Genomic DNA, 13,631 nt, shown 5'->3' on the forward strand with positions numbered 1-13,631 from the left:
ATGGGAAACGAATAAAGGCTCATTGAACACCCCGTTGTATATGAACTCCTGGGAGCCGGCCAGGTTCAGGTTTGGTTTTAGTGACCGGGGAGGCTGTCGGCGGCTCATTCCACACCTCGACCTTTGACACTTCTCACACCATTTGAATGGGAGTAAACAAGTGCAAAACATGAAACAGATCACAGGACGGACAGAAGCTCCGGCCCTCCAGCGACGCTGTCTTTCGGCAGAAGGAAATAGGCCCTTCCCTTCAGAGCAGACCCACCTAGCAGCTTTGTCACCAACGTGAGAGGAACCTTGTTAGCAGATAGTTGCCACAGGCGGCTGCGGTGGCCCCAGTGAGTGAGGTGGCACCCTGACTGTGAGAACTTTGACGCCACCAGACTGCAAGAGGCACCGCCTAATAACCATATAAATGGGAGACAATGGGCCTAATTGCAATCAGTCGCCTTTTTTTTTTTTTTTTTACGTCCCGAGTTTCACCCTGACATTCTCGAGACGCCGCCCCGTGCATTTCAATAAAGCCGCGTTGTCGTGGGGCAGAAGTAAGGGACATATACAGTGCAGCGGCGCTCAGGCCCACGCACTCAAATGACACCATGCAAATACTCCCGGGGGCGTCACACCTCGGCTGCAGGCTTTCTGTTTCACTCTTTCTGAGGACCTTTTGATGTTGTGAACAGAAAACCAAGGCAAAGCAGCCGGGGATTCCACGATGCGTTTAATCCGAGGTTGTGTCTGTGCACAGATGATTTAAAAGTTTTTGTCAAAAGGTGGATGTATCAGACAGACTCAGCTGCTTTAATACAGTACAGCTCGGAGTGTAACCTTCAAGAATGTGATTCACAAAGCTGTTCTTGTTTAAAGCCTCACACACACTAAAGGTGATGGGCCAAAACTGAACTACAGAGGAGAAGTGCAGCGTGTGGGCATTTCATTATGGAACCGACTTTGAAGACAATCTTTTGAAGTCTGTCTGTGCTTCTGGTTAGGGTTCAGGGTTGTGATTAAAATATTGCAAAATACCCTCAAAAATGGCTTTATTTTGTCTTTTTTACATGGCTTGTAAGTGATATTTCTCACTTTTACTTTCTGAATAAATAGCTCCTGACAGCACTCACACCTTTATCCAACACGTCGGCCGCTAAATTCTAACTTAAGATCCACAAATGTGTTGTTTATCACACAATGTGAATCACTTTTTCGCCACTTCTGAATAAACGTTAGAGATACAGTAAACAGATAGAATACTCTTCCACAGATCGCTCTCTGCACACCAAGCCAACCATTCTCTGATGGCTGAGTGGAAAACCTCTTAACATCTGCAGGAATCATGGCATTACATTTTCTCTTTTACAGCCGGGGAGGGTAACGTGTGAAGTACGTCACCTGTCATGAATGAGGATGATTGGTTGACTGCAGGGTTTCTAAAGAGGGTGGCGATCATCAGAAGAGACGTGGCACCTGTAAAGCAGCCGTATCCCCTTTTGAAGTGTCTGTTTGTATTGTTGAAACCAACAAAGGAATTTTGCCACCCCTGTACTTACACCAGGAACATTAGTCAAACTGGAGGAGATAACAAGGGGAGGAGGGGGCGGGGGGGGAGGAGGTGATAAGGGAGACAAACTACTGAGCTACACAGTCTGCACAGTGCGTTTGCACGTGCACGTGTGCACGTCTCATCAGCACGCTGGCTGCTCAGACGCAGAGTTTTTGTCCTCAGGTATGTCGCTGTATGATGTGGTCTGCTGGTGCTGGTGGTGCTGCTTTGCAAGCCTGAAGGTTGACAAGGGGTCATCCTGCAGATCAATGGAGGCCCGAGTTGTAGTGGGGAGGAGGAGGCAGACGTGATCACTCATTAGTCACCTCTTCACCTCTTCGCAGCTCCAAGCGGTTCAGCAGGTAGGATGAGCATTTATGAGCTTCCAGAAGCAGTTTCCATCATTTTTACTAATACCGATTCTCACTGTCTGTCATCTCCCCGGTGGGGTCCCACTTCATATTTATAGTACTCCTGCAGGTTTGAAACAATTCAAATAACCGTGGTATTTACAGCTCTGATATTTTGTCAATATTTTACAGTAGGTTCTGGCCTGACATCAAATATGGATTTGAACTATTGGAGCCGGCACACAGTCAGCCTCAGTTAACTGGCAACATTAATGAATGTCACTGAAATCATCATTTTATAACAAAACCTTCAAAGAAAACATGAAAGTGGAGGAAAATTAGATCTGACCATATGTTTTTCACGTCAACACAAACATTGATTTCATAAATATTACTGTCTTACAGTTTTATTTTTTATTTATCACAGTCTTTTTTAGTTGATGCATCTAATAACTTATTCTTACGATTATTGTGCAGCGTATTCCTTTATTCAGCTTCTCTTATTATATTTCAATCCATCTTTCCATACCAGCAGAAACACACACCCGTAACCCGTCATCACACAAACAAATGGACATTTGTCCATTTGTTTGTGTGCAAATGTGCAAATCACACATCACACGGTAAATGCTTTGATAAAATCTTACCGTAATCTCTGTATTGACAGACTTGTGTTTGTTTGCATATGCTTTTTTGGGGGGGAGGAAGTTCCATTCTTAATGGTTGGAAAATCATCCCCTTAGTGTGGGTGGATGGGAAGATCTGATGCCCGCACAGATTCATCGGCATTATTGCGGACATGTCCTGAGTGAGAGAGATCGGGTGTATCAATTACAAGGTGACTAGCGGGGGAGAGGAGCGGGGTTATCATTAGCAGGGACTGGCGCTGGCCTCTGGTAGTTCCAGTAATTACCTCACAAAGGGTGGTGCTTGCCTTCCCACTGCTTTTCCCACACTGCACTCCAGGCTCAGAATTCCAATCGGCCCCAGACCTGCAATCTCCACGGTTTTAGACAGCAAATTACTGACAAGTCCCATTCTTCACAACACTGTAATTGCTTTTTAGTGCTGCTTTTATTGAGGCAACCCCAACCCCCTTGCCCTTCCCCAAATAAAGCTCAGTCAGGGATGGGGCGAAGGGTTAATACAGATAACATTAGTACCTAATTGGAAGGTCTTGGTCCGCAGGAAACTTTCATTGAAGTCCTGTTTTGTTTTTTGTTTTTTTAAATCTTTTGCAGCGTTTGAATAAATATAAGTTTGTTCCTTTGGTAAATATATCCGTTAGTGATCAAGAGCGACATGTTTGCTTCTAAATTTATTCCTCAATAGATTCGTATTCGTTACGAAGGTGGATGCAAACTCTGCAATGCCGCTTCTGCGTGCGTCTGCTCCACAGAAATGATGTCATAAAGGCTCTTCACATTGCATATAAAGAGAGGCACTGAGTATCTTGGCTACTCTTCAAATTAAATCACTTTGTGTTGTCTTTCCCACCCCAGCGCATTACGCTCCCAATCTATTACTTTGGGGAAATCATTAGTCTCCATGTCAATACAAGCTCGAAGCAGAGAAAACATCTCATTATGGGACTTAAAGAGACCCGTAGCTTTCTCGGCTCTGTCAAGCTGTTCCTCCTTTCTTCAATATAGTTACTTTCCTTTCACTCACAGGACAAATTCTCAACGTTCCAACGCCGGACAACCCAACAGTCGCCATTTGAAATGAGAAAAGGGGAAAGAATGGAAAATGGCCGAGGGATTAGAGGATCTAAACCGGATAAAGGGTTAGGAGATTCTTGGTGTGATCCAGTTTAGTTTGAAAGATGGAGGGTCTTAACAAGGATTTGAGACCTTAGAATTCATTGTGCCATTATTTCCATCCTGTGCAGCTTCACTTAAATTGTTTGCCGTTTTGTGGTTCTTAAAATCTCATGGTTCTCCTTTTACTGCAGCTATAATATTTAAAATGATTCTGACATAATGTCCTAATTATCTCTTTATTTGGATCCTCAACCATTTTCTCTGTTTGTTTCCCGCGTTTACTTTTAATGTTGATACGTAATAAAATGTGTTTTTCACACACGCAAATACAAAATGCAGAGATAGTGTGGTTTGAATGCTAAAAAGTGATAATACACTTTTGCTGCTTTCGGTCCACGCATCAAACGGGACTACATCCGGCCTTTATTGGCGGATCTACAAAGTGCCCTTGGGCTTCAGCCTGCAATTGACTCGGGTAGCAACCTAATTGGCCCGTGCCCTTGTGTGTCCATCTCCCTGTCAGTCTGAGCAGGTTGACACCTCTGACCCTGTCAAGGGTGTCAAATAGCTTGTCAGAGGCCTTCAATAAAGTACAATGACAAGCCCTCTAATGCATTACCACACGAGGTCGAGCCAGAAATGAGAGGCTGCAGCATTTCCAGCCTCAAGGCAGACAGGTGCGCCGTCGAGTCAAACACACACTAATCACACACACACACACACAAACAAATAAGCCCTCCACATCAAAACGAATGACCCATGATGTGATGAGGTTGATAACACAGCTTGTATGTTAAATGTCTATAGTAACTCACCAGAAGTACATCAAATATCGTGATGTTGAGAAGAAATGATCAATTGTCCAAACTGTCATAATGTTTTCTGGTCTCGTTCAAACCACCATGTAAGGATTATCTTTGTGTGGCTCGCGTAACAAAAATAGATCAGTTGTCAGTAGCAATAAACAACGCCGTACCTGGACCACCTTGAGAGCACGTTCGGCTTGTCACCATGAGGCCTCTCTGAAGGGCCCGAAGGGCCTCCTAAAAGCAGTCTGTCAATGTCACGGAGGCCTGAATACTGGAGAAAAAAGACAAGAGTATGTTACAAATCATTTGGAATCAACACGACAAGTCAAAAATCCTAAATGCCAAATCTGGACACCAACCCGTTTTTTCGATGCCACGGGTTTTGGTTGGTGCTGACTGGTCGTCGAGGCCCTGCTTCGACATGCTGTGCATTCCAACCAATTATCTACCCTTAGGTGCAACAGGTTCACACTTTAATCTTTGATGCCTTCTCCAATGGGATATAGCTGGATTTAAAACTGGGAACAGGGGTGGGACAACCCTTAAAAATCTGTATACACAGCAAACATGAATCAACTTCAAACCAACCCACAGAGGGAAACAAAAAGGTCTTTCAAAGAAATCATTTTATCCTCATTGTTGTTTCATCTTGCAATGGCTCCTCATTGCCCATGTGGATGCAAGTTTCAAAGAGCAGACATGCCCTCAAATGTTACATCAGACTTGACTTCCTGAAAGGTGAAATGTTCTGTTTTATGTTGGGCCGTTTAAAGGGTGCTGAGCAATTCAAGAAATGGACCACGGTAACCTCATGTTCAACCACCACTCACCAGGAAATGCAGTCCCCTGGCATGGATGTGTACCCTCACACCTTGCCAGTATGCCCACTCCCAGCGAGTCCCATTCTTACACAGTTAAACACAGTTAAACAATACCGAAGATCGTTTTCCATCCAGGATGTAGAAATGAGTGCTGCGCCTTGACGGTTCACATACACTGTGCTGTCAAAATACACCATGGCAATCTTCATGAGCTAATGACTCAATATGGAATCAAGTATTTCCTCGTGTACGCAGGGCGGAGTACGAAATGTTATGTAAATCCCTTTAACGACCTTTTCAGGCTCCCGACAATCACCACACAAAGGTGATTGGCAGCCGACACCGGTGCACATTTATCCTTTTGCCCCGGCCCGTCTCTCTCTGTAGCGCCCCCTACTGTGAGAGGCGTGGGGCAGGGTGCCCAGTGGCACTCGTTGCCAGTGGACGAAGCCAGCGTGGATCCTCTCATGGCAACGATGCTGGTCGTCGTAATAATGTTCGGTTTGTTTCCTGCTTCACACCTCCTTTTGGGGTTTTACCCGACGTATAATCCAGGACATGAGACGCAGAGGGAGGCATCCCATGCCTGTCCATCCGAGTTCCAGCGCTGCTTAGCCCAGACCGGCTTCCTTTGTGCGGTTCTCACAGCAGTCTATTGGTTGCCTGTGGGCCATTTCATAATGTGCATCTATTATTGTGAATATTGTGATCGTTGAAACCACAACCACACCATTTACACAAACTCCTAATCCAAAATAAGTTCCTTGAATGCATTTGTGTATGAGGATTTGAAGACTCACAAAACTGCAGATAACACACACGATTATGCATACACACACATTATATCACACACACACACACCAGATCAGCGTTCCCAAGCCCCTTACTGGGCGTTTTTATCCTTGCAAGGCCTCATCTCAGAGGGGAGTAAGGCTCCTACTGAGATCCTCATACCATTTCCTACTGAGATGCCTGTTTGGCTCCTCGGCAGCCCGCTTCCATTCATAAACTGCAGACAGGCATCACCCTCGGCCTCATGAGCCATAAATGTACTATAATTTCACCATGACTGAGTCGGCGACTTGGATAAAGCCACTCAGGCAATGACGTGTCTGTATACGTTGCCGGGAAATATACTAAAAGCTTATTTTGTTTGCGGAAAAGGGGCTAAATTGAATATCTGTCACTGTAGCCTTGACCCCCGGGTGGGAATATGTGTTCTGGGGACACGTTTGACACAAATACAGATGGGATTTTAAAAAGAGAGAGAAGGAGGGGGAGAGAGAGCGAGGGAGGGAGAGAGGGAGCGAGTGCAAATGTGCATGTGTGGAAGAAAACTTGTCAAAGTGGGAATTTGTTTGTGTGTTTGTGTGTGTGCGGGTGTGATAAATACCCCCCCCCCCCCCCCCTCCCTGTCCTATTTCTAGTCCACATCACAGCTGTCAGTAACTAGTGAGATATGAAGCCGAAAAGGAGAAGCGATGAAGGAGGGGAACCCTTCGGATGGATATTACCGCTGTGTTTGCCTGCGGAGCGTGGAAAGGTGGATTTAGCACCACCCCCTAGGATCTTTACTGTACCCTTGGCCGACTACATGGTACGTTATAAATGTATATTATGATCGTTTCGCCCCAATTTAGGGTTGAAATACAAATTTTAGTTAGAACCCTCATCAAATACAAAAAGAGGTCAGCTGCTATTCAGTATATTCCTGTTTAAACAATTGCTGAGCATTTTTTCCAGCATTATGTATGTCTTTGAATTCCAAATGCTCGAAAACAGCCACAGGGTTTTCAGCAAAGGGATTATCTCCAGTCCAGATTTAGAAATTGGCGAAATAGTATTTTTGACAGCTTTCACGTGATCTCCTTGATCTCCGCTGCCTCTACCTCGGTGCCTGCACCTGTCCTCTGAAGAGAAGGGAGGTTTGACTTTTGTCTTTTTTCCAGCTGTGTGGAGGATCCCCCAATCATACAACTTCTTATAGCTTCACTTTAGTTTTGAACTGTTCAGGCTGATTAAAGTAAAATTCCCACCGTCTGGGTCAATTTTGCAGTAACAACCGTTTCACCGTTTTCATGTTTTATTTCTGCAGTTTAGGCAGTATGTTATTTGCTAAACCTCGACTGTTAGATGTCCCTCTTTAGAAAATCTACATGATTTAGATCCTCCAAAATGTTAAAAATTGTGTCAAAGTTGAATACTTTGTAGGGAAACCAGATTGGATACCTGAGGCGATCAGTCCGGTGTCAGTTCCAGTATTGCCGATATAGAATCAAGCCTGCTGGTGCATCAGACCAAATACTCAGTATCTGCATGTCGATGGTCAATGTCAGAGGCCGGCGAATCCCGCAGATATAAGAGGAGTCCGGGTAAAGGAATTAGCAACATTAAGAGTGTTTAAGTTATTATATAAGGGGAGCCCATTCATTTAAAGGGATTGTTTTCTACCCAGAGAGAGAGACAGACACACCGCTCCATCTCAGCAAGAGGGAAATTCTTTCTTGTGCAAATGTTGACTTCCGAACTTGTCAGCACGGCACAAGCTTTGGCAAATGTCTGATTTACTAAGTACGACTTTGTAGACCAAAATGAACAAACCACTACTACTTTGTTGTCTGTGGATTCCATGTGTTTTTTCTTATTTGCAATGGATTTAGTTAAATAATCGAAACAATGCTTCTCAGTAAACACCGTCTGAGAGAAGACAGCCGTTGCTGTGAAAATATGCTGAAAGCGATGGCACGGAAAACCACAAATTATGGTGGTGCTGCATTATGAGCCTTCCCTGTGTGGTCCATCCCCAACTATAGACCCTTCCACCCTCCTGCTGCTCTCTCTTGCCCTTCCACCCTCCTGCTGCCCCCTCTGCTGGGGGGTAGCAGGCATAATTGACCCTGGTTAAAATTAAACTGGCCCGACAATAGCATGGATAGACTTGTCCTTAATGACCCGTTTGAGGATTGAACGGAAGTGGGAGTTGCATAGTTTGAAAAAAAATACACCTAAGTAGTTTAACTAATTTAAATAATACAGTATAAAAGACCCATAAAAAACATCATCTAGAGCAGGGGTCTCAAACTCGCGGCCCGCGGGCCAATTGCGGCCCTCGGGACGATATTTTGTGGCCCCCGCCTTCATATGAAAGTGTAATGTTAGTGCGGCCCGCGAGTTCTATATTGTAGCAACCTCGCTGTTAGCAGCCACTTACAACCTCCACCCCAGCACCGACCGTTCCGTTCGCCGGTCGGACCGTCAGTGTCATCCCCCCCGTCGGCCATAATGGTCTGGCCCGCGTTCGGTCGAGGTGGGCTGCATCTGGCCCGTACCTGACTTGAGTTTGAGACCCCTGATCTAGAGTTTAAACAATTAATGCACACACTAAAATTGCATATATGTAGCTTCTCTTGGGTCCAGGGTTACAAATTAGCCTGGGTTCAAAAAATAAATCTTGTTGACTCTTTAGGGAATATGTTTATGAGACGGTGAGTTGCATTGTAGCTTTTCTTGTTATTGCTGAGTTCTAATATTGGGGGTTGGTCATTTAAATTAGAATAGGTTCAATAATATTTAAGACGATGATACAGATAAATAATAACAAATGGGCCACTATAATATACAAATTAAAAAACGTGGAACAAGTTAATCAACGATATTATACGTTGTAAATTCTGCAGATGAAAGCTATGGGGAAAGTCTACTAATTAGAAGATAGGAGAAGGTGATAATGGATTTTTTGTTTTTAAATCAAAACCATTCACCTTTAAACTCAAAATGCTGATGGGTTCAGAAAACAGTTTTGAATCTGCCTGCGAATGATTTGTACATGTGTATAAAACACTGTAACGATTTTTTGATGTGGGTAATAAGTAAATAGGATTACATTCAAGTTATAATACTGTGTTATTAATCATTCATTAAACGTTTTAACACCAGTCAGAGAAGCTAAGAGAAATTGTATACATAAAGAAATAAACAAACCCCACCAAACGTTTACAAATCTAAAGTTGTTTTGTGCAATAAGCAACAGCCATGAATAATTAGCCCTTCTTGATTACGCAGAGTACCACATGCCAGATGTGTGTGTTAATCTGGGCCAATAACCAATAAATAGAAGTTCTCCTCTCGGCCGCAGGAGGCGACATCTCCCAGTTTAGGCAGAAGTTCTGGTGGAACGGAAACTCTGACGTGTCGGATCGACGCCATTTTCCTGAGGAAGGAAACGCCTTTAACAAGGAAGGAAACGTCAACCGTGTAAGTGTGTTAGAAGCACCTTTATGAAGTCAATTTCTTTGCTGAACGCAGTCGTATTACAAGCTTTTTTTCGAGAAAAATCACCGTTGTGAGCGCGGTTACGATTTGTATTGGTTGAAAAGAGAAACTGACTGGCTGCCGAGGGCTAACTTTACCCGAGTATGCTAGCTAGCTAGCTAGCTAACGATGTCTCAATATCTGATTTCCGCCTGTTATCAAATTATTCTTTTGCGCGTGTTGTCCGTATAACTTCTGCATTCAGTTTGCATGGCATAATCAACTTAGTATATTTCCAGGTTGGTATGTATTTTTCAAGACATGTCGAAAATGTAAACTGGTCTGACGAGTTTTAGCCTCCTAGCTTTAGCGAGCTAACGTTATTTGTTTACGTAACGCTAGCTTGGTTAGTCGGGCTGTTTTCCGCATTCCACCGAGGAACGTTAACGTCAATCAGATGCAAGTTCTGCCGAGAGCCGCCGTGGGTTTTCATTTGCGATAAAAGGTCGAGGTAACTTTTTTATAACGTGAGACAATCCCTTTTTACGTTACTGATTGTTTTTAACTAACGACACACTTTAGTCCCCGTAACTAAGTCCTCAGTGCGTAACTTCGCAGCCCGACATTCATTCCTCTCAATCAAAGTAATGTTCTCAATCCTTCTCAGACTGTCTAAAAAGTCAGGTTGAAAAGAACTAATTAATTTCCGGTGTTTCGGGTTATCCAGCCTACCTTGTTAATTGTCAGCTTTCAGGCGACCTCATCCTTTGTTGTTTTAAGTTTAAAATAGGAAGATGACACTTTGCTGTCCCCGTGGATGCTGCTGTTTTTAATTTACCATGTCCTGACAATAGAAACTCTATATTGAAGTCTATTTTGTGGAAATCTGTCCTACAGTGATTGAAACGTGGATTATTGTTCATGTGTTGAAATAGATAAGGAGCAAGTTTACCTTTCTTTTAAATTATACACTTTTTAAATACACAATGGACTCTTGGTTCTTGTTTTGGGCAAATTTCTGTCTCGTAAAATAAACCCAGCAGCCTTTTTGAACTTACAAAAAAAAGTATCCCTGCAATATTGTTGGAGTTTGAATCCTGCGACTAATGGGTTAATTAACAAATCGCTTAAACGTATGCTTATTACTCTTAGTATTCATACTAAACCATAGTCTTTCATACTGAATGTATCTTTTTCTTTTCAGTTTTTTTTATAGCCAAAGTAGGTCCCCATCACCAGCAGCCATGGGGAATATGTTTGCAGGCCTCTTTAGTTTCTTTGGGAAGAAGGAGATGCGGATCCTTATGGTCGGTTTGGATGCTGCTGGAAAGACCACTATTTTGTACAAGCTGAAACTTGGAGAGATCGTGACTACCATTCCTACGATAGGTAACTCAAATGATGTAAAATAATGACGTCTTCATCCGTTTTGGGATATTACTTTTAATGAGGACGTCCAGTTTATTCCTAATGCTATTGTTTGTTTCCTATTGTTAGGTTTTAATGTGGAGACTGTAGAATACAGGAACATCAGTTTTACAGTATGGGACGTTGGTGGTCAAGACAAAATTCGACCACTGTGGCGTCATTACTTCCAGAATACACAAGGTACGTATATTCCAGTCAAAATGGTTGTTGGATTTCAATCAGTCACTGTCGTATTTAACAGATGCAAGACTTGTCACACACTTAATCATTTGCTCCCGTTCGCTCTCGTTCTAGGTCTCATTTTTGTTGTGGACAGCAATGACAGGGAGCGAGTCCAGGAGGCCCGTGAGGAGCTCTCAAGGATGTTGGGGGAGGACGAGCTCCGTGACGCCGTGCTATTAGTGTTTGCCAATAAACAAGTAAGTCCTATTTGTGACGTTACTTTATATAAGCAAGTGTGTATCATTACCATCTTTTTGAGTTTTTTTCTGGTCTCCTTTAGTTTGCTTTAATGTTTGGTTTTCTCACTTATTTTGTTTTCAGGACCTTCCCAATGCCATGAATGCAGCAGAACTCACAGACAAGTTGGGTCTTCACAGCCTACGTGGCAAGCACTGGTACATCCAGGCCACCTGTGCCACCACTGGGGATGGTCTGTACGAAGGACTGGATTGGTTGTCTAGTCAGCTCAAAAAACAATAATCATCGGCTTTCCACCCAATCTTAGAACATGTGCTCTACTCTTAAAGTTCCCCAAAACCGAGTTACCCTCTCCAAAAAGAAGCCCTGGAAGTTTCCCTTACCTCAGCAGTTATTGTTATAAACCTACAGACCAGTGGTGGGGATGATCTATTCTTGTAAAGCAGTCAGGTTTTATTATTATTTTATGTAAATATCTTTGGTAATGGGGCAGCTTGTTGCACTCTATAGAATCATGTGGTGTTTATTTCTCTTTTGGGCTGATGGGCATCCACGTGTCTATATAGAATAAGAAAAGGGATGTGAGGAATAAGACTTTACCAGCACGATGACCTCGATGCATCCGATGACTTATTATCTGCTCACATGTACTGTAGCGGGTGATGGGCTTTTAATTAAAATAAAAACAAAACTGACTTAAACACGTATGCACTACTTGCAGCAACTGTGGTTACTTTAACAAGTGACTACATAGTACCAGCCCCCCCACCCCTAAAAAAAAAAAAAAATTGCCATTTAGTATACGCAGGCATTGCCACGTTGTACTTGCATCCCCTTTTCCAAGTTTAAATCGTTGGTCCGTGAACACTTACCAGCCTTTGTTATGCAGTAAGTCGAACTGAGAGATGCTGCCACAATCTCACATCAACCTGCTTCATGGTTCTTTGAAAGGCAGTATGTTGAGACCGCATTGGGTTTTTGTATTTTTGAGTCTCAGGTTTATCATGTGCTGCCTTTTGAAACGTACTTGTTAGCAAAACTGCATGGTGTGGTCTGTTGGTGTTTGGGGTCGTGTTTAGTCACTGGGTGTTTACGTCGTCATCATCATCATTATTTCAGCAGCCCGATACTGTAGCGCGATTCGGTATTTGTAACTAAAGAAATTGGACACTACAATGGCCCTTCTGTCTTTGCTAAAAGCCCTCGCGAATCATGCCTTTTTTTATTTTTTAAATTTGGTTATCAAAATCTGAGTGGCGTTTTGTTGGCAATACAAACCGTTTCAGCTACATGTTAAACGCGGTGCCAGTATTTCTTCCTCTGCAGCATGTTGTGCTTTGGGTAAAGGAGAAGCCAAACACACGCCTTCCTATCAAAGACAGTTTCCTTTTTATTTCCGAGCTTCTCCAAAAGGTGTGGGTTTTGCTTTACTTATCTGAACGTGTCTTGAGGGGACATCAATTGGTTTTGTGATTTATAACTGCCTAAAATTGTGAGAACTATGTTAATCTTAAGTTTGTGTGTTTTTATATGTAAAGCTTTTGTTTTGTGAGGAAAAAGCACTGTAATTAAAGTGACTGGATAATTTTGTTATTCTGCAACTGATTTTCATTTTCACACTCTATGCAATAAAACTGCTGAATGTTACAGTGTGTAGTGGAACTTCTATCAGTACTTGGTAGTATTTTTTTAATTATACATCGGCAATTTGCTTAAGTGCAACTAAAATAGGCAAATTTACTACCTTTTTATATAAACTGTAGTGCTGAATGATGAGTGAATCAACATATTAAAGTCATTTTATTTGTTATAGGTCAAGCAGAAATCTTATCCTGAGTCTAAGACATTTTGATTCGTCATAGTAGGAAAAGCACATGGGATACGAACAGCACCGATGGCGCCGTTAACTGCGGCCGTGACCATAACGAGCCATTGTTTGTTTAATAGAATCCTCCTTGTATTCCTGTCAGAGGTCACAATGTCGTCCATGAAAGGGGCCGGATGCGAGTACGCTGCTTTTTCTCACATTTCATTGGAGTGATTAATAAAACAAACAGCCTTTGTGGCGTCCCTGACAGGATAGTAACGCACTTGGGGGGAAACAACCCCAAAACGTGGTTTCATTGCAGCCTGTGGGGGCCGTCACCCTTTGACCCAGAGAGAAATGTGATGTAAACCGCCCAGTGTTTGGGTTGAAGCAGTAATGTGGAGAGCACACCCAGTTCACATTGTGTTATAGCGGCAATCCA

General features: G+C 43.1%; 1 protein-coding gene across 5 annotated transcripts; it reads left to right on the forward strand.

Moving 5' to 3' along the window:
- Positions 1–6,699: 6,699 nt before the first annotated feature.
- Positions 6,700–13,029, forward strand: arf1 (ADP-ribosylation factor 1). 5 transcript variants are annotated; one of them, XM_040170439.2, is made up of 6 exons: positions 6,700–6,880; positions 9,419–9,537; positions 10,739–10,923; positions 11,032–11,142; positions 11,257–11,381; positions 11,506–13,029. In XM_040170439.2, exons 1-6 carry the CDS (start codon positions 6,743–6,745, stop codon positions 11,662–11,664), a joined length of 837 nt encoding a protein of 278 aa, XP_040026373.1. In that variant the 5' UTR covers positions 6,700–6,742; the 3' UTR covers positions 11,665–13,029. The 5 variants fall into 5 exon arrangements, with proteins under 5 accessions (XP_040026373.1, XP_040026374.1, XP_077955766.1 ...); XM_040170440.2 differs by lacking the exon at positions 6,700–6,880 and having other exon boundaries at positions 9,419–9,535; XM_078099640.1 differs by lacking the exon at positions 6,700–6,880 and having other exon boundaries at positions 9,426–9,833.
- The last annotated feature ends 602 nt before the right edge of the window (positions 13,030–13,631 follow it).

This window comes from Gasterosteus aculeatus, chromosome 3 (assembly GCF_964276395.1).
Source record: "Gasterosteus aculeatus chromosome 3, fGasAcu3.hap1.1, whole genome shotgun sequence".
Classification (NCBI taxonomy): domain Eukaryota; kingdom Metazoa; phylum Chordata; class Actinopteri; order Perciformes; family Gasterosteidae; genus Gasterosteus; species Gasterosteus aculeatus.

Coding starts and splice junctions, on each gene's coding strand:
- arf1 (XM_040170439.2), top strand. CDS start 6,743: ATGAAGCCGAAAAGGAGAAGCGATGAAGGAGGGGAACCCTTCGGATGG. Junction 6,881..9,418: donor TACCCTTGGCCGACTACATG/GTACGTTATAAA, acceptor TCTCGGCCGCAG/GAGGCGACATCTCCCAGTTT. Junction 9,538..10,738: donor AGGAAGGAAACGTCAACCGT/GTAAGTGTGTTA, acceptor TTTTCTTTTCAG/TTTTTTTTATAGCCAAAGTA.